We start from the raw sequence: 21,860 nt of genomic DNA, 5'->3' as shown, positions 1-21,860 counted from the left end.
GGTTTGAAAATGGCAGAAGGCCTGACACCGTGACCTATGAGAGATCACTCTGGGGTTGATTAATCCTCCTTTCCATTCATCAGGCATGTTCCTCTTCATTTCCTATAAAAAAGCGTTACCAGCCCTCTCTGTGTTGGTTTGAAAATGGATCCTAGCTGAAGACAAGCTGTCTCACTCTGTCTCCCACCTTCATATTAATCTCAGGATGGTTTTTATGTTGTTTTTTTTATTTTTATCTTGCTAATGATCAGAGTTTGGGATTTTATGAATTAGATCCACTGCCCATCAGATGAGTTACAGCTTCATAATGCCTCTCTGTAAATGTCCTTTGGTTTAGTAATATATTTGATGGGTTTATTGTCTCTCCTCTCTCTCCTCTCATTCCTTCCTTCACTGGCTCACCCTCATCATTTGCCAGATTTCAGAAAACTGCACTGACAAAACTGTCACTGTATGGTGTGTGTGTTTGTTAACATACATATTTTAATGTTTGAATGTGTATTAGTTGACATGTATGTGTGAACTACACTACAGTAGGATCTTAATTTGAGCCAGATTGCTACAGCAGGAAAATAATCCTGCAGCAACGGGAAATGTGGATTATTATGTGTATTATAACTGACGATACATTTTTCGTAAGAGAAAATCAAGTCTGAAATTTAGAGTGGAAATTACAAACTTCAGAAACCTTTTTTTAACCTCAAATACACTACATGTTTTACATGTAGGAAAGTTCACCTGCAACAGGGTGATCAAATTAAGATCCTACATCTCTATACGGATGCTCTCATCTGGTCCTGTCCTCTCAGTGCCTATACAGAAGCCTACACCGTGTGCGCCATAGCTGTTGGTTCACCTGGCGGGTCAGAGGTTGAGGCTGGGGGCGGGACAGTGGAGGAGGAGGACAAAGAACAAACCTCTGAGGAGGAGGAGGGAGGAGCAGATAACACATATGACAGACGGGTAAGTTTTCAAAACCAAGATATTGTTATTATATTATGTTTGCTATTCCATAGAGATTTGTTACTGATAATGTTGTTCTTTACAGACCGACGGTCGATCCAGAGCCTTCTACATTGCCAAAGAGCTGGTGGACACTGAGAGATTGTGAGTGACCTGAGTATCACATATAACACTACTAATCAGCATCATTGTAACTCTTTTACTCTGTAACATTGTTATGTCCTTTTCACCTTGTTGTTTCACCTTAATAACCTGTAAATGAATGCATTTTTATATTCATCTGCACATGTAAACCTGACAGTGCCTCAATTCTCTCTCTGCAGACATGTGAAAGCCCTCAAGCTTCTCCAGGAGGTAGGTAATGAAGACGTCTCTGAACCAGACATGTATTTCTAGATGGATTAGATTTCCTCTCACCTTCATGTAGCAAACTCTGCTCCAGGAAAGCTCCCTGTCATTGGGCGTTGAGTTATGAGTTGGTAGGAGAAAGATACAGGAGATGGATCGGAGAGGCAGACAACAAGGTTTATACCAATCCCCTCTCTTGCAATCCCAATGCTAGGCTAGAAGCAAGGGGAAATAATGTCTAGATGCTTTTTACAGTGGAGATCCAGTTTATGAATTGCCTGGCTGGGCTGATGGGACAGTGGATGTGCAGTGATTTCTCAGATAGAACGGTAAACAGGCATTTCACCGTCATAGACGTGGGTTGTTGTGAATAGATAACAGTTGGAAACTTGGCTTGGGAGAGAGGGAAGGAAGGATGTATCTATAATACAATGTACTTGTATTTATTTTTGTGACTTGCAAACCTGCTGTAAAATGAATAAGAGTTCTGGACAAATTAGGAGAGGGTGTCGAGTCATTATTATTCCTTGTTTGCCATTATAGCCAATGGTGGTCATTGGTGAGAGTGGAGATGGGGCTCTATCTGAGGGTGAAGGTGGCTGAGAGGGCATCAGACACTTCCCTGAAGTATGTGTGGTGCCTCCACTCATCTCACTTTTGTCTCTCTGTGAACCACTTTCCCCAAGTAGAGCCCCACCAACCACTGTACTTTAATTCAATTTTGAAGGTATTACAAACTAATGTGACTTTACTTTCATTAATCTGATTACTTATATTTATCGAATCAACTATGTTTAATTGTTACCCGATTAAATTAACAATGTAACAATTAACTCATTAGGAATTTGGGGCACCATGAGAGAAGTTGTTTAAAGAGTTACCATCTCCCGATTTAAACTCTAAAGGTCTTTACCTATCACATCCATAAAGCAGTCAACGTATTAATGATAACCTCTTATCATATCGTCATTCTGAACAGTCATAACCTTCTTGGATCTGCAAAAACCCCAGCCTTACTTATGAATTCAATACTACACAAATTGGTTTAATTATTTATTTTATAGCTAACTAAATAATAACACAGAATAAACTTACACACTCAATACATGAGAAAAAGTCCCTAGTGGACTGACACAATATGGTGGCTTTTTACAAAACAACATGGAGAGGGAGAGAGAGAGAAAAATAAAGTGAGACACATCATTTATACATTTTAGAAACTATTCTCACAATAATCGTGTACTTTGCACAAGAACCGCCACCTCTTTAGAATTAGAAATCATGAACGTATTTATGTGTGTATGCCTTCGCTCACCGTTTATCACTGTCAGAACCCACCCTCCCCAGCAAGGTTGTTGGCCTTTCAGCGACACGCTTGTATAGCTCTGATTGTCCGAAAGTGGTCTCCCCTTTCCCATCTTCTACTGTTGTTCACTCTGGAAGATGCTCCATGGAAGATAGGGTAGCCAGCTGTGTAGACAGTTCCCATTGGCGATGAGAGTAGTAGGATACAATGATTTGACAAGAGTAGTAGGATGGTAGGATGGCTAATCAGCCGTACCAGTGATTGTTTGGAAGGTGAGCTTCTCTCCGCTTCCGGGTGTTGATATTCAAGGTTCAAACCACTCTGGACGTGAGCTGCAGCTCTATACACACCTTTCTGGTCTGGGAGGTGAGTTTATTTTCTTCACCTCGTGTTGAGGTTCAAAGTTCCAACCATTTCAAAAGTTTAACTACCACTTCACATTTCCTGGTCTACTGTTAATTTCTCCACAAATCCTTTTATGCACTCTGGCTGAAGGGGATGGCTCCGTCTGGCTGACACGCTCTCTGACCTCACTCAGGGTGTGGCTACATGCTATTCAAAGATTTAGGAGACAAATTATCTTATGGCTCCTAAAATTATTTTCATAATTTTTCATATTTCTTATACAACGTTAAGTATGGAGACTTCATACATGTAGTGTATATAATTTAAGTTACAGTATTTCCTTTATAACCTTTTGAATAACATGACAAAATACATAACAATTTGACATTAGTTTTCTATAGATCATCTCTGACCATTCCCCACGTTCTTTTGTTAGAAATATTGTTTAGTGGGAAAAAGTCTGTTAACAAAGCACATTCCTTGGTGGATTTTGGAGGGAGATCTATCTGGATCTCCTCTCCTTTAATTTATGACAGAGTGTGAGCTGTCAAACTGGCCCAGTTCCCCCCCCCCCTCTTTTGTGGGTGAGAGAAGGACTGGTTACTGTCATCCATTGCCAAGCTGATCTGACCCATTTGAATCCTCACAGGACAGTCATGACATTGAACACAGTGTTTAAGTGGCAGTCTTTCTCCAATGTATTTACAATGACATAACCCACAGACTTTTGGTACATTAGGAGAGGAGTTGGAGCCTAAAAGCCCTAAAAAGGCATAACACCTCAAAGTACAAAGTACTTGCTTCATGTGTGTTCATATATTAAAAGTTTTCTCAGCCTACATGTTCACACATTCTATATATGTAATGTATACAATAACTATGTATACAATAACTATGTATTCATGCTATGACTCTCCCATATCCATGAGATGTCCACCACCCTCATATGACATGTCTGCTAAAATGTTTTATCTGGTTCTTCAATGATAGGATTAGACCCATCCGTTGTATAAAGTGATATGGTTGGTACAGTAATAGGTACACAAGCAAAAGCATGTTCAGATCTTGGCAGACATAACATTTTTTGTCTGTGGTGACGTCAAATCGTGTGAATCACTCAGACAAGATAGAATCATTGGGATGGCTTTGAATTATGTAATGGAGGGGTACCTACAGACTGGAGAACAGCACTGTCTGCATTAGCTGTGTAGAAGTGTTTTCAGCAGCAGAGAAGCCTATCCTATTTTGGGGGAGAGTAAGTGGTTCATTGCACATTTCTGAGAGAAGGCAAGGGAAGGCAACCCTTCTGTGGTCAAAGTTCATCTCGGTTCACTTCTCGCTGCATTACATCACAAGGCCTTGTCTGTCACCTCTTTCCTGAGAAACCAGGCTTGGATTGGTATGGCGCTTTAAAAAGTAGGTCAGCTCTTGCCTTGGGACTGATTCAACATTCCAACGTGGTTAATGGAATGACACAGCAATTTTACACTGTATTATTTCTAAAATACTGGTTGAGAACAATTGTTGTGATCAATGAGACGTAATTGTAAGATGTAATGAAAATTCCATCACAGAATGTGGTAATGCCCCTCTCCCAGTCATTGACAGGGTGCTGTACTATACTGTACATAGGGAAGCTGGTAAACATACCGTAGAAATCCTACTTACTTCTCATGGCGTATAGAGATAATCTAATGTTCTGTGCTCTGTACATTATATGCTAACTGGCTACTTCATGCAGTCATTTATAGTCAGTCTAAAAATAGACATCATAACACAGACAGACAGAATGCTCACTGAATTGGAAGTTATCATTTTAGTTATGTGAATGGAGGAGTCGTCCAGCCAGGACTGGAAGCACTTGTCGAATTCATACGTTGAGTGTGTATCATGTACAGTTTATTAATAACCCATATGGTGAAATCATCTTTGTCTCTGTGTCAGGACTTCAGGGAGGCGGTGGGGGCTGCAGTAGGGGATGAGGGGGATCCTGTGCTGGAGGAGGAGCGGCTGAGAGAGATCCTCAACGAGCTGCCCGATGTTTACACTCTGCACCGCAGAATCCTCACCGAGTTAGAGAATCGCATCCGACAGTGGTGAGATATTGACTGCACACCATATACACAAATCAAATCAAATTGTATTGCTCACATACATGTGTTCAGCAGATGTTATTGCAGATGTAGCAAAATGCTTTGGCTTTTAGTTCCGACAGTGCAGCAATATCTTACAAGTAATATCTAACAATTTTGCAACAAATACCTAATACACACAAATCTAAGTAAAGTAATGGAATTAAGAGTATATACATATATGGATGAGCAATGTCAGAGCGGCATAGACTAAGATACAGTAGATAGTATAGAATACAGTATATATATAATATATATATATATATATATATATAGGCTACAAAATTACTGGCACCCCTGACTGGCAATGCACAAATAATGCTTAACCGGTCTAGGACTGGGGTTCCCGCAACAGCCAGTGAAAGTGCAGGGCACCAAATTCAAAACAAAAAAAATCTCATAATTAAAATTCCTCAAGCATACAAGTATCTTACACCATTTTAAAGATACAATTCTCATTAATCCAGCCAGTGTCTGATTTCAAAAAGGATTTACAGTGAAATCACCACAAAAGATTATGTTAGGTCACCACCAAGCCACAGAAAAATACAGCCATTTTCCAGCCAAAGAGAGGAGTCACAAAAAGCAGAAATAAAGATAAAATGAATCACTAACCTTTGATGATATTCATCAGATGACACTCATAGGACTTCATGTTACACAATACATGTATGTTTTGTTTGATAAAGTTCATATTCATATAAAAAAATCAGAGTTTACATTGGCGCGTTACGTTCAGTAGTTCTAAAACATGCGGTGATTTAGCTTAGTGTAACGCTTCTCATTGGTGGAAGGAGAGGAGGACCAAAATTCAGCGTGGTAAGTGTTCGTCATGTTTTAATTGAACAAACTGAACACTACACAAAATAATAACGAAGAGAAACGAAACAGTTCTGCCAGGTGAACAGACACTAAACAGAAATTAAACACCCACAACCAAAATGGGGAAAACAGGCTACCTAAGTATGATTCTCAATCAGAGACAACGAACGACACCTGCCTCTGATTGAGAACCATACTAGGCCAAACACATAGAAATATAACAACCTAGAAAAAATAACATAGACTACCCACCCCAACTCACGCCCTGACTAACCTAACATAAAGACATAAAAAAGGAACTAAGGTCAGAACATGACACTTAGAGCCCCATCAAATTACAGAAAAACTCTTAATTAACATTGATACGATAACAAGATACGACTATTATACATGGAACTTTAGATACATTTCTCCTTAATGCAACCGCTGCGTCAGATTTATTTTTAACTTTACGGAGAAAGCAAACCATGCAATAATCTGAGTACAGCCTTTAGACAACAAAGCAGCCAAAAAGATACCCGCCATATTGGGTAGTCAACATTACTCAGAAATAGCATTTTAAATATTCACTTACATTTGATGATCTTCATCAGAATGCACTCCCAGGAATCCCAGTTCCACCATAAATGTTTGATTTGTTCGATAATGTCCATCAGTTATGTCCAAATATCTTCTTTTGTTAGGGCATTTGGTAAACAAATCCAAAAGCGCGTTCAGGTCGCGCCGAACGTCGGACGAAAAGTTCATGCCAAACTAAGTATGGAATCAATCTTTAGGATGTTTTTAACATAAAACTTAATTAATGCTTCAACCGGACAATTCCTTTGTCTGTACAAATTAAGTGGAACGTAGCTACCTTTCACGTGAGCGCGCCAGACCGAGGCTGTGGCACTCTGCCAGACCACTCACTCAACGCCTTCCTTTATAGTAGAATCCTCAAAACGGTTTCTAAATACTGTTGACATCTAGTGGAAGCCTTGGGAAGTGAAACATAACTAATATCCCACGGTCTCTTCAATAGGGGCTGAGTTCAAAAACTACCAACCTTCCGGGTTGGATTTTTACTCAGGTTTTTGCCTGCCATATGAGTTCTGTTATAATCACAGACATCATTCAAACAGTTTTAGTAACTTCAGAGTGTTTTCTATCCGAATTTACTAATTATATGCATATTCTAGCTTTTACGGCTGAGTAGCAGGCAGCTTAATTTGGGCTCGTATTTCATCCAAGCTACCCAATACTGCCCCCTACCCCAAAGAAGTTAAACAAATATAAACAAAATAAATATAGAGATAAACTCAAAATACCAACATGTGAGAAATACGATACTTTATTAATGTTTCAATGGAATCAACCAAAATAATTGATTGATTTAATTAAAAATCAATGTCCTCCAAATCAAGGTTTCACAATTAATGGCACACTTAAAGATGATTGGAAATAACATCTACCAAAATTAAACCACAAATTAAATTCCACTTATTTAAGTTTATCTAAGTCTTAAGGAACTATATTGAGACATTACATCACTTCCTGTTTCACTAGGGTATAAAAATGAGGTAACCCACACACAATATCCCACTGTCATCCAACACCATGAAGAAAACAAAAGAACTGGCATTTCAAAAGAGACAGATGGTCGTAGACCTTCATAAATCTGGTAATGGCTACAAGAAGATCCACAACCGATTGAATATACCATAGAGCACTGTCAGGGCAAATATAAAAAAATGCTAAAGATATGGAACAGTTGAAAACCTCATGGGTAGAGGACGCAAATGCATTTTGCCCCCCAGGATAGGGAGGAGGATGGTGAGAGAAGCAACAAAATCCCCAAGAATCACTGTGAAAGAATTGCAGGCCTTGGTGGCGTCTTGGGGTCACCAGGTTTCAAAAAGCACCATCAGATGCCACCTCCACAACCACAGGCTCTTTGGAAGGGTTGCCAGAAGAAAGCCCTTTCTGACCACAAGACACAGACGCAAGTGCTTGGAGTTTGCCAAACGTCATTTAAAATATGACTGGAAGAAGGTGTTCTGGTCAGATGAGACCAAAATTAAAAGTTTTGGTCAGATACAGCATCGGCATGTTTGGTGTCGAAACTGAGATGCATACAAGGAGAGGCACCTCATACCCACGGTGAAATATGGAGGGTGGTCAGTGATGTTTTGGGGCTGTTTTAATTCCAGAGGTCCAGGGGCACTGGTTAAGATTGATGGCATAATGAATTCCACCAAGTATCAGGCAATTTTGAAATTAGTAATGTAAGATATGTAAATATTATTAAAGTGACATTATTAAAGTGACTAGTGTTATATGTATTAAAGTAGTATGCTGGCTACTTTAGTCCACCTCCACTAGAGGAGCCTCAGCTGACATATACACAACTCAAGGGCTGACAAATCAAATGTTGTATGTCACATGCGTAAACTAACAGTGAAATGCTTACTTATGGGCCTTCGCAACAATGCAGAGACAAAAATATAGAAAAATATTAGCACAAGGAATAAATACACAATAAGTAACGATAACTTGGCTATATACACAGGATACCAGTACAGAGTCGATTTGCGTAGGTACAAGGTAATTTAGGTAGATATGTAAACTGTACATGTAGGTAGGGGTAAAGTGACTAGGCAACAGGATAGATAATAAACAGTAGCAGCAGCATATGTGATGAGTCAAAAGAGTTATGGCAACGAGGGTCAATGCAGATAGTCCAGGTAACTATTTGGTTAACAATTTATTAACAATTTAGTAATGTGTCTGCTGCATACTGAGCCCAGTGTCTAGTGTGCACTCCATCATTTCACTCCCTGTTTTTTTGTCTTCATCCCATTCTTTCTCTTCCTTCAGGGAGGAGAGCCAGAGGATTGCCGATGTCATCCTATCCAGGAAGTCAGAGTTTGTGGTCTTTACGACTTACATTGGCCACTACGACCGCAGCATGAGCCTGCTGGACGAAAGCTGCCGGACCTCGCCCGCCTTCTCAGCAATCGTCCGCCAATATGAGGTCAGATGTCAAAGTCAAGTCAAAACTGTTTATAGCACTTATACAGAGGCACTGTTATAGTAAGTAGGTGTGCACTTTCTAGATGCAATATATTTGAATGCCATTCAAACATATACACTTTGGGATACGCGTTTATGAAGACACTGGTTGTTCTAGCAGGCTACATACAATGCTACTGTCTGTATGTTTGTGTAAATTCATGTAATCTGCAGCAGTGTTTTGTAATCATAATGTCCTGACTTTCATGAGGAGTTTGTATAAAATGTATTCTCCTAAATGAGATGACTACAATGGAATGTTGAAAAGATGGTAGATCAGAATCAAATGTCTTACCTTTAACAGTAAGGCTGATGTTTCTGTATTCGGTCACTGATTTGACACCTGTCCCAACCCTGATCCTCCTCAGTGAGGTGTAAGAGGAGGACAAAGAGGTTCTCAGTAAACAGCTTCACTCCGTCTCTGTAGAGAATACTCTGGGTTCACTTCTGAATTTAGTTCATGTGAATCTGGGAGGTTTAGCACGGGGGTCAGTCCAGGAGCACAGACTGTCCTGGGTAGGCATTGATCTCCTTCAGAGAAGAGGAAGTGCCTGACAGAATACAGCCTATAGAGACACAGAGCACGTAAACCTTAGATGTAGTTTTCTTATGAACATTCGGGATTTGTTTTGAATGTACAATATACACCATAGTTTGTTTTATTCATAACAAATTTACGCTAATGATCAAACTTACATTTTAAGCTATTACAATTAACCAGTTAACCTAATGGTTGAACCTCGTCTATGGTTATGTTGTTTCTGAAATACTGACAAACAAATAGACAGATCTGAAAATGTGATCTTGGTGAATGTAAACACACTGTAGGACTCACCTTCTTGACCTGCAGTGATATGAAGGACTGAGCTGACATATAGATTCACATGGTGACTGTCCACATCCAGGAGAGAAACACTACTTATCCAGAGAGTTGGGACACTTGGGTGGTGCACTTCTCTGTGTACAAGCCTAGGGCTGTGGCAGTCAAGACATTTTGTCAGCCAGTGATTGTCAAGCAAATATCGAATCAAATCAAATAACTGTGTTTCTCACGGTAATGGACCGTTAATTAACATAAACACATTTTGCAATTCCTGGCTTCCACACATAGCTTACAAGCCACTTATGCAGACCTTTGGAACATCTACATTTTAAAAAGTCTAATAAATCCATGTAATATAGCCTACATCTTCACAATAAATCCATTATTTATTTTAGACAGGTCTAAAATTGGTTTGGCAATGCCACTGTCAGCCAGAGAAACATGCTGAGAAGGATTATTACCACAGCAAGCAAGGTACTTGGAGTCAAACCGACAGGCCTGGATAAGATCTTTAAGGTCAGGGCCCTCCGTAAGGCTCACAAAATCATTTTAGACCCAAGTCACCCCCTGTGCCTGGACTTTGAATTACTCCTCTCTGGGCGCAGGTATGGGCACCCCTCAGCAGGAAAAACAGAACGAGACAATCATTTGTGCCAGGTGTGATATCCCTCCTAAATAGCTCGGGGAATGTTCCCATTGACTCCGTAAGGCCAGCAGGCTAGTCTTTTCTTATTTTTTATGTAATGTTTTATTTCTTATTTCTTACTATTATTATTTTTATTGGTGCGTAACTGTTATGAAAGTTGTATTGTCAATTTTGTTTTGTATTTAAACGCCACTTTAAACGTGTACATGACACTGCAACAAAATTTCCCCATGGGGACAATACAGTCAGTAAGTAAGTAAGTAAGTAAGTAAAGAAACAGGATATGAAGAAAATGTAGTCTATTTAAAAAAAACTAGTGGGCTACACTAGTTCATTTAGCAGACAAGTTTTGCTCTGAATTCCGTGGCATTCTTTTTTATTTTTCTATAGTTTGAAGAATACAATTGAACAAAGCTTAATAAAATGTAAATATTTTCTCCAAACGATTTGAGGGAGTGGCACATGCAGCTATTCTGTGTTGAGCAGTTATAAATAGGTACTCCTATATGGGTAATTTATAGTTATTAATGTAACTTTAGTTGTTCAACAAACATTGTGCTATATGTTTTGATGTTTAATACATTGTAAGGCTGCATGATGAGACTCTAATAATGATTTGAAAGGCATGAGCTCTTCTTTGTTTTTTTTTGTTGCACAGGCTGTACACACTCCAATAGTCTCTCATTCACAATTTGACCAGCACTTGATAATGCCTCGAATTTCGCAGCGGCATCTCCTTTGTGGCTGTAATGCATCGTAAAGAAATCCATGCCTTTTATCCCACTGTGTATTCAATAGGGTCTGGGTTGAAAATCGACCAACCTCAGATTTTCCACTTCCTGTTTGGATTTCTTCTCAGGTTTTTGCCTGCCATATGAGTTCTGTTATACTCACAGACATCATTCAAACAGTTTTAGAAACTTCACAGTGCGTTCTATCCAATAATAATAATAATATGCATATATTAGCAATTGAGACTGAGGAGCAGGCCGTTGACTCTGGGCACCTCTGGGCACCTTTCATCCAAGATACTCCATACTGCCCCTGCAGACATAAGAAGTTAACACCCCCACTGACACTGAATGAGGCTCTTCCCCATTTCTGTCTTTCGTAAAATCCATTGTACAGTTCCAGTCCCCGCCGACCACCAGCTCCTCAGGTGCTAACTGTGACAGTTCCTGTCTAAGACACCCAAATAGAACCCCCCTCTCTCTCCCTGTGTTAGGCTCATACACATTTGTAAAGACAAAACCCATGTTGTTAATTTCTGCTTTTTCAACAAGCAGCCTACCCCTACACACCACCTTTGAGGAGCAAATTTTTACAGACAGACACGGTACAAAAAGGACTGCCACCCCTGCACTAAAATTTGTCCCATGGCTCAACACACTTACCCTTTTCCACTAGAGCCCCTAATTGACTTTATTCAATACATGCGTCTCCTGCAGAAACAACCTGTACTTATTTTTGTTTTAAATATATACCCAACACACTCCTCTTTCCCGCATCTCTGGCACCATTTATATTAAGCGATCCTACCCAAAGAGTCTCCATAATAAGTGGGAGAAAAGCCAGCAAAGAAAGAAACCAATAGCAAAGCTCAAAAAGCCCCCGTGCCAGAAAGAAACTATACATCTAAACAGTGTCTGAAGGTAGACCCTTATGCACTGTTGTGACCCACTTCCTCAACCTAAATCATTTCCTGGGTGAGAGGACACCATGCCCCTCATTTTTCATAGCATGTTGTGCTGATCTTACAAACTTTCTCGGATCTGAAAAAAAGCCTCAATATTAACTTTTTTCCCCTTGGTCTCATTCAGGAACCTTGTCAGTTCCTTCAATGTGAACTTTGACCCTTCTACTTGACTAGCTGTCAGCTCCGGACCCATTGAAGAGGAGTCTGAAAAAAATAACTCCTCATCATCCTCTTCCTCAGACTCACTTTCCTCCTCATCTCCCATCCTGACCACCTGCCCTTCCTCTCTGGTCAGGGCCTCCCCCCCAGCAACAGGCAAAGGTTCCATGGTGCCTTAGACCACTTCCTTTTTCCTTTTCCGCTTGACACCCTCCTCCTCCCCCCTAGTCTCTTACACTTCCCTACTATACTCTCCTCATCCACTAGCATAACCTGACTAGACCCAGCCTCATCTACACAACCCTCCATAGCATGACTAGACCCAGACTCCGCTACACCACCATCCATAACATGACTAGACCCCGCCTCATCTACACCACCATCCATAGCATGACTAGACCCAGCCTCCGCAACACCACCATCCATAGCATGACTAGACCCAGTCTCATCTACACCACCATCTCTAGCCTGACTAGACCCAGACTCCGCTACACCACCATCCATAACATGACTAGACCCCGCCTCATCTACACCACCATCCATAGCATGACTAGACCCAGCCTCCGCAACACCACCATCCATAGCATGACTAGACCCAGTCTCATCTACACCACCATCCATAGCATGACTAGACCCAGCCTCATCTACACCACCATCCATAGCATGGCTAGACCCCGCCTCATCTACACCACCATCCATAGCATGACTAGACCCAGCCTCCGCAACACCACCATCCATAGCATGACTAGACCCAGTCTCATCTACACCACCATCCATAGCATGACTAGACCCAGCCTCCGCAACACCACCATCCATAGCATGACTAGACCCAGTCTCATCTACACCACCATCTCTAGCCTGACTAGGCCCAGCTTCATCTACACCACCATCCCTGGCATGACTAGGCCCAGCCTCTGCTGTCCGCATCTCATTGCCCCCTGCACGTTGACCTCGATTTCCCCCACTGGCGCTTGTGCCCTCACCTTGTCTATGGCCTTTATGTGGGCACGCAAAGCTCTTATGCCCCAAATCCCCACACTCAAAACACTGTAGACTATCTGTGCTAGCAAACCCTGCGTAGAGCCACACTTTAAAATGCACATTTAGCTGTTGCTCATTGTTATTCAGAAACATAAACACTTGCCTCACTGAACGAAACCATGTGCTTAACGACATCTGCCTGAAAACCTGCCGACAGTACACGAAAAACGCTAGCAAACTTACCAAAATGACTCAGCTCTTTCCTGATTTGATCATCCTTAATAAACTGAGGCAAATTTGCAACTACCACCCTTGTCAAAGGGGTAGAAAGAGGTCAAATTGGCACCAACACACCCCTTACAAATATTCCACTAGCAATTAGCCTACCAACCAAATGTGCTCTTTTCATGAACACAACCACAGCTTTGTTCATTCTAGAAGCGGAATGTATAAAATCAGCTCCTACCTGTTCACAAACTGCAAGCAGAACCTCCTGCACTTTAACTCCATTCTCAGGAACACACCTGAATCCATGCCGTATAGACAGCGTCTCCTCCACGCCCGGGTGAGAAGCCATCGCGCACACCACACCTTTCAAACCTCAGGAAACTAACTCTGTCCTCGTCCACCCTAACTTTGAAAAAGACCGTGGATACCGCTAAAACAAATCATGCATTAGCCCTCCACCATAGAAAATAAAATTGAAAGAAAAGACCAAGGACAGAATCAAGAAAGATAGTTAGGACAGAGCCCTCCACACCAAACACTCAAACTCCAAAACTCCCAGCATGCACAGAGACAGAGAGACAGAGAGAGAGAGAGAGAGAGAGAGAGAGCTGATATGGTCTATGTTACTGTACAGTAGGGTGTTTGTCTTTGGTTGCATTGCTGTTGTCTAGCTGCTGGTGAAGAAGATAAGAAAAGCTAATTAGCAGATGGTCAGTCTTTAAAACTCCCCTATCAAATCAACATATTGCTCTGCCAGGACTTTGGCATTGATTTGTGACCCATGCTGTATGTGGGGGGAAGTGTGATCATGGATGTGTGTGTGTGTATGTGTGTGTACATGCTTGTTTGTGTGTGTAAAAGTGCAAGTGTATAGGGATGTTTCTGGAGGGCACTGTAGGGACTATAAGTGCTGACCAGCACTATGTTGAGATATTGGCACTGGCTTGTCACATAAGTGACTTGTAATTCTTCTGAAACTCTTAGAATTAGTGGTGACTTGAGGAAACCTGGTGATCATCAAGGAATCCCTAGAGTTCCTCAAGGAACTATTGCTAGTATCTTCAATGAAGGTATCAGAGGCGTATGAGTTCTTAAAGTGCCTAATCAAATCCCAAAGTTGGATTAGTTAACACTTTATTACTGTATGTACGCAGCAATGTCAATATTATATTAGAATGTTTAATATGCATAAATATTCAAGGAACATTTTAATTTGCAGTGTACCAACTGAACATGATAAACAGGAATGACCTAAAATAACTCTGCCACACCTCCCGTCTGATAGGCTGCCACCTCTACAATATATTATTAAAGGTCCCGAACAGTTGAAGTTGGAAGTTTACATACACTTATGTTGGAGTCATTAAAACTCGTTTTTCAACCACTCCACACATTTCTTGTAAACAAACTATAGTTTTGGCAAGTCGGTTAGGACATCTACTTTGTGCATGACACAAGTGATTTTTCCAACAATTGTTTACAGACAGATTATTTCACTTATAATTCACTGTATCACAATTCCAGTGGATCAGAAGTTTACATACACTAAGTTGACTGTGCCTTTAAACAGCTTGGAAAATTCCAGAAAATGATGTCATGGCTGTAGAAGCTTCTTATAGGCTAATTGACATAATTTGAGTCAATTGGAGGTGTACCTGTGGATGTATTTCAAGGCCTACTTTCAAACTCAGTGCCTCTTTGCTTGACATCGTGGGAAAATCAAAAGAAATCAGCAAAGAATATTGTAGACCCCCACAAGTCTGGTTCATCCTTGGGGCAATTTCCAAATGCCTGAAGGTACCGCGTTCATCTGTACAAGCAATAGTACGCACGTATAAACACCATGGGACCACGCAGCCGTCATACCGCTCAGCAAGGAGACGCATTCTGTCTCCTAGAGGTGAATACCAGAACAGCAAAGGACCATGTGAAGATGCTGGAGGAAACAGGTACAACGTATCTATATCCACAGTAAAACAAATCCTATATCGACATAACCTTAAAGGCCACTCAGCAAGGAAGAAGCCACTGCTCCAAAACCTCCATAAAAAAGCCAGATTACGTTTTGCAACTGCACATGGGGACAAAGATTGTACTTTTTTGAGAAATATCCTCTGGTTTGATGAAACAAAAATAGAACTGTTGGCCATAATGACAAACGTTATGTTTGGAGGAAAAAGGGGGAGGCTTGCAAGCCAAAGAACACCATCCCAACCGTGAAGCACGGGGGTGGCAGCATCATGTTGTGGGGGTGCTTTGCTGCAGGAGGGACTGGTGCACTTCACAAAATAGATGGCATCATGAAGGAGGAAAATTATGTGGATATGTTGAAGCAACATCTCAAGACATCAGTCAGGAAGTTAAAGGTCTTCCAAATGGACAATGACCCCAAGCATACTTCCAAAGTTGTGGAAAATGGCTTAAGGACAAAAAAGTCAAGGTATTGGAGAGGCCATCATAAAGCCCTGACCTCATCCTATAAAACGTTTGCACAGAACTGAAAAAGCATGTGCGAGCAAGGAGGCCTACAAACCTGACTCAGTTACACCAGCTCTGTCTGGAGGAATGGGCCAAACTTCACCCAACATATTGTGGGAAGCTTGTGGAAGGCTACCCAAAACGTTTGACCCAAGTTAAACAATTTAAAGGCAATGCTACCAAATACTAATTGAGTGTATGTAAACTTCTGTGTCACACCCTGGTCTTAGTATTCTGTGTTTTCTTTATTATTTTGGTTAGGCCAGGGTGTGACATGAGTTTATTATGTGGTGTGTTTTGTCTTGGGGTTTTTCGTAGGTTTTGGGATTGTGGCTTAGTGGGGTTTTCTTGCATAGTCTATGGCTGTCTGGTGGTTCTCAATCAGAGGCAGGTGTTTATCGTTGTCTCTGATTGGGAACCATATTTAGGCAGCCATATTCTTTGAGTGTTTCATGGGTGATTGTTCCTGTCTCTGTGTTTGTTTGCACCAAATAGACTGTATAGATTTTCACGTTACGTTTTTGTTTTTTTCGTCGTCATTAAACATGTATCAAGAATACCACGCTGCATTTTGGTCCGACTCTCTTTCACCTAAAGAAAACCGTTACATTCTGACCCACTGGGAATGTGATGACAGAAATAAAAGCTGAAATAAATCCTTCTCTCTACTATTATTCTGACATTTCACATTCTTAAAATAAAGTGGTGATCCTAACTGACCTAAGACAGGGAATTTCTACTACGATTAAATGTCAGGAATTGTGAAAAACTGAGTTTAAATGTATTTGGCTAAGGTGTATGTAAACTTCCGACTTCAACTGTAAATAGCCTTTTGACTAAAATATCACCCATTGTGTTTTTGTGAAAAGTACTTTTTCTCTCATTGCTAAGTGCCAGGAAGTTTGAAAAGACAGGCTTAGTGGGCGGGGAGCTTTTATTCATGAGCTCACCTTGACTGACAGCACTTTGAGATGCCTATGTCAATAAACTTGGATGTAGTGAGCAGTGTTGCAGTAAAATAGTCTCAAGCAAGTTTGGCAATACACAAAGCAACTCAAAGAACATTGAAATTTCATCAATTATGTATTTTTTTTAAATATAATATATCTCCTGTTTGGTATGTGTCTTCGGATGTGGTTCACATCACTGACGGTTGTGTTGACCTGACAACTCCGTCAGAGTTTTGAATGACCCTCCTCCCCTTTTGTTCCATGCTGGCTGGAGATCTAGCTAACCTGTAACTAGCTAACACCAAACACAGATGAAATGGGAAATATAAGTATCTTTGCCATAAATGAATAGGGTAAGCTTTTAATTATATTTTCTGACACCCTACAGACATATTTTGGCACCAGTAGAGTAGCGATCTAGCTATATAAGCCCCACCCCTCTGCAAACACGCCTTCTCTGATGTTGGTTACAAGGTGGTACTTATTTGAATTGGGTAAGAGAATATCATGTTACCATTGGTGTATTCACATTTTTGAGTTAGGGTTACCTCACCCTATCCCCTTAACAATCCCGCCTCCTGAATCCACGTGTTTGACATGCGGAAGGGGACCAGAAACATTATGTAGAAGCAACAGTCAGTCATTTTTCATACTTTGGTCATCATACTTTGATCTGGTTTCATCCAAATATCATTACATTTCATGATTTTGACTGTTCATGCCTGTAAAAAGGTTCAACATTGAACACCTCCCATCACAGAAAGGTTTGAACCTTTACACAGTGTTTCCTCTAGCATTCTTTTCAGAGGGGTAGTACAAGGAACCTTTTTAAAATGGATAGGTTCCGCCGGTATGGCAACCCAAAAGGTTCTTCAAAGGCACCTTCACTTTTAAGAGTGTGGAGTGCAATTTACACAGGTCTATCCTCCTGCCACCCGCTCATTTTCTCCCTTTCTTTTTATTTTCTCTGTCTGTCTACTCATCTGTCGGTGCAAAAGCTCATAATTTGGTCAACCTTTCTCTTACTGTAACAATGAAGAATTTTTGGAAAGATATGGATATAGGAAATAGCTTTGTGTTATGTGTAGGCTATCAGTAACATGTCTGTCTGTTTTTCCCAGCAGCAGAGTCCGGCAGGAGACAATGTCTCTCTCAAACACCAGCTTCTGCAGGTCATCGTACGGGTGGCTCAATACTGCATGCTCCTCAATGGTAAGTGTGTGCGTGCGCGTGTCAATCATTTTTGATTATGTACTGTACCAGTCAAAAGTTTGGACACACCTACTCATTCCAGGGTTTTTCTTTATTTTTTCTAATTTCTACATTGTAGAATAATAGTGAAGACATCACAACTATAAAATAACACATATGGAATTATGTAGTAACCAAAAAAGTATTAAACAAATCAAAGTAAATGTTATAATTGAGATTAAATATGCAAAGAGAAATTACAGTCCATCATTACTTCAAGACGTGAAGGTCAGTCAATCCGGAAAATGTCAAGAACTTTTCAAGTTTCTTCAAGTGTAGTCGCAAAAACCATCAAGCGCTACGATGAAACTGGCTCTCAGGAGGATCGCCAAAGGAAAGGAAGACCCAGAGTTACCTATGCTGCAGAGGATAAGGTCATTAGAGTTAATTGCACCTCAGATTGCAGTCCAAATAAATGCTTCCCAGAGTTAAAGTAACAGACACATCTCAACCACAGCATTCTGCATTCAGCGATACGCCATCCCATCTGGTTTGAGCTTAGTGAGACTATAATTTGTTTTTCAACAGGACAATGACCCAAAACACACCTCCAGACTGTGTAAAGGCTATGTGACCAAGAAGGATAGTGATGGAGTACTGCATCAGATGACCTGGCCTCCATAATCACCCGACCTCAACCCAGTTGAGATAGTTTGGGATGAGTTGGATCGCAGAGTGAAGAAAAAGCAGCCAACAAGTGCTCAGCATATGTGGGAACTCCTTCAAGATTGTTGGAAAAGCATTCCAGGTGAAGCTGGATAAAAGAATGCCAAGAGTGTGCAAAGCTGTCATCAAGGCCAAGGGTGGCTGCTTTGAAGAATCTCAAATATAAAATGTATTTTGATTTGTTTAACACTTTTATTGGTACTACATGATTCCAAATGTGTTATTTCATAGTGTTGATGTCTTCCCTATTATTCTACAATGTAGAAAATATAAAGAAATAAGAAAAACCCTTGAATGAGTAGGTGTGTCCAAACTTTTGACCGGTACTGTATATCAAAACATTTATACATAAAAATTGTATATGATGAAAATGATCTCTTTCTGTCTCATCTTACTGTGGTTCAATCAATTGCCATGTATCTTTTCTCAATTGCTGCTGTTTGTTTTCCTCATCCTCCAGATTACCTGAACAACCTCTCCCCAGACTCCAAAGAATACGAAGATACACAAGGTACAGTGGAGCTCTGCTATAAGCACTAGCCATGGTATAGTTAAGCAATACGTCCCGAGGAGGTGTGGTATATGGCCAATATACCATGGCATGTTCTTATGCATGACGCAACGCAGAGTACATGGATACAGCCATTAGCTGTGGTATATTGGCCATAAACCACAAACCCTGAGGTGCCTTATTGCTATTATAAACTGGTTACAAAAGTAATTAGAGCAGTAAAAATACATGTTTTGTCATACCCGTGGTATACGGTCTGATATACCACGGCTGTCAGCCAATCACCATCCAGGGCTTGAACCACCCAGTTTATAATACCTCCTTAGTCTGTATTGCATTATTCACAAGAGGGCCATGTCGGCTCTGTTTGTATGTGTTTATAAGGGATTTATTTGGGCTCATTTGGCATTTTGAGTAACTCACAGGGGAGCCATTTTACCCTATGTTTTTCTTTGTGTGTGGGTAAGTCACTAGGGAGACATTTTGGCTGTCTTGTCTCTGTGTACTGTATATGTAATTCACGAGTGGGTAGCTACTGTGCTATCTTTGGCCCCTCTGGTCTGTGTGTGTCTGTGCACAGCAAATTCTCCAGTGTTAAATCAGGTCCACACTGTTACACTTTATCAGTGTTAAGGAAATTAACACTTTCAGTGTTGTGCAATAACATCTCATATAGTATTTTTTATTATTACACCCCAAGGTCAGTATTTCAGTGTTGGAATAAGGACAACACAACAACATTTAGTTTGCCGTTTGCAAATTAGTTTTTATGAAAGATTTACAAAGGCATCATAATTAGCAGCAGACATACTCAGTATTTAATTAACACAACCAAAGACCACATAAACTGCTACAACACTTCCACTCACGGGTGGCCAAAAATAATTAGTTGAAAGCCACGCCCCCAGTAAGCCACGCCCCCAATCTAATTGCCTTTTAAAGTGAATTGTAAAGTTACCACCCATGACTGTATTTGTTAGTGACAGAGACATGGTTGTTTAATTCATTACTTTTCAATTCTGTGGACTTTCTCAAGTGTGTTACTACCGTAGGTGAATGCTACCAGTAAACTGTTTATAGAGTTTTATGTTCCTTGTTGTCCACATCACCAACAAATGATCATGGTCCGAACACACCAAGCCAGTTGTGAAGAGGGCACAACAACACCTTTTTCCCCTCAGGAGACTGAAAAGATTTGCCATGGGTCCCCAGATCCTCAAAAAGTTCTACTGCTGCAACATCGAGATCATCCTGACCGGTTGTATTATTGCCTGGTATGGCGGCGCTACAGATGGTAGTGCGTATGGCCCAATACATCACTGGGGCCAAGCTTCCTGACATCCAGGACCTATATAAGTTGGTGTCAGAGGAAGGCCCAAAAAAGTGTCAAAGACTCCAGTCAGCTAAGTCATAGACTGTTCTCTCTGCTACTGCACGGCAGGCAGTACTGGAGCGCCAAGTCTCGGACCAAAAGACTCCTTAACAGCTTCTACCCCCAAGCTATAAGACTGCTGAACAATTAAACTAATCAAATGGCCACCGGACTATTTACATTGAACCCCCCTCCTTTTGTTTTGACACTGCTGCTACTCGCTGTTTATTATCTATATATAGTCCCTTTACAAATGACCTCGATTAACCTGTACCCCCGCATATTGACTCGGTACCGGTACCCCCTGTATGTATCCTTGTTATTGTTATGTACATTTCTTTTGTACCTTGTGATTTTCATGTTTTACTATAGTTTATGTAGTAAATCTTGTATTAACTCTAACTCTATCTATAACTCTAACTGCATTGTTAAGAGCTTGTAAGTAAGCATTTTACAATAATATATTCTGCAAAACCTGCAATTTAGCATTAGATTATAAACGGAAAGACAGGATAGACAGCCATCTGAAATAATAACACATTACGGTGTCTCAGAAGAAGGCCCAAGACAATTTTGATTTTCTAACGAATATGATGTGAAAAATATTTCACAATAATAAACACAAATCTAAAGTAAAGGAATGGAATTAAAAATATATAAATATTTGGATGAGCAATGTCAGAGCGGCATAGACTAAGATACAGTAGAATGGAAAAGAATACAGTATATACATATGAGATGAGTAATGAAAAATATGTAAACATTATTAAATTGACAAGTCTTCCATTATTAAAGTGGCCAGTGATTTCAAGTCTATGTATATAGGGCAGCAGCCTCTAATGTACTAGTGATGGCTATTTAACAGTCTAGTCTGATGGCCTTGAGATAGAACCTGTTTTTCAGTTTCTCGGTCCCAGCTTTGATTCACCTGTACTGACCTTGCCTTATGGATGATACCGGGGTGAACAGGCAGTGGCTCAGATGGTTGTTGTCCTTGATGATCTTTTTGGCCTTCCTGTGACATCGGGTGATATAGTTGTCATGGAGGGCAGGTAGTTTTCCCACAGTGATGCTTTATGCAGACCGCACCACCCTCTGGAGAGCCCTGCGGTAGCAGGCGGTGCAGTTGCCG

The 21,860-nt window shown here is 40.7% G+C and overlaps 1 protein-coding gene across 2 annotated transcripts in view; it reads left to right on the top strand.

The window, feature by feature from the left end:
- LOC110494304 (FYVE, RhoGEF and PH domain-containing protein 5) overlaps positions 1 to 21,860 on the top strand; it is a 55,839-nt gene that overhangs the window by 14,598 nt on the left and 19,381 nt on the right. For both annotated transcript variants that reach the window (XM_036950384.1, XM_021569253.2), the window contains exons 3-9: positions 810 to 963; positions 1,049 to 1,107; positions 1,287 to 1,317; positions 4,907 to 5,058; positions 8,773 to 8,929; positions 18,053 to 18,140; positions 19,306 to 19,356. In XM_036950384.1, the coding sequence (XP_036806279.1) occupies positions 810 to 963; positions 1,049 to 1,107; positions 1,287 to 1,317; positions 4,907 to 5,058; positions 8,773 to 8,929; positions 18,053 to 18,140; positions 19,306 to 19,356 (692 nt within the window). The remainder of the gene's footprint in view (positions 1 to 809; positions 964 to 1,048; positions 1,108 to 1,286; positions 1,318 to 4,906; positions 5,059 to 8,772; positions 8,930 to 18,052; positions 18,141 to 19,305; positions 19,357 to 21,860) is intronic.

The sequence above is a fragment of the Oncorhynchus mykiss genome, chromosome 17 (genome assembly GCF_013265735.2).
Source record: "Oncorhynchus mykiss isolate Arlee chromosome 17, USDA_OmykA_1.1, whole genome shotgun sequence".
Lineage (NCBI taxonomy): Eukaryota > Metazoa > Chordata > Actinopteri > Salmoniformes > Salmonidae > Oncorhynchus > Oncorhynchus mykiss.
Note: the sequence above shows the minus strand (reverse complement) of the source record. Positions and strands in the feature narration are given on the sequence as shown.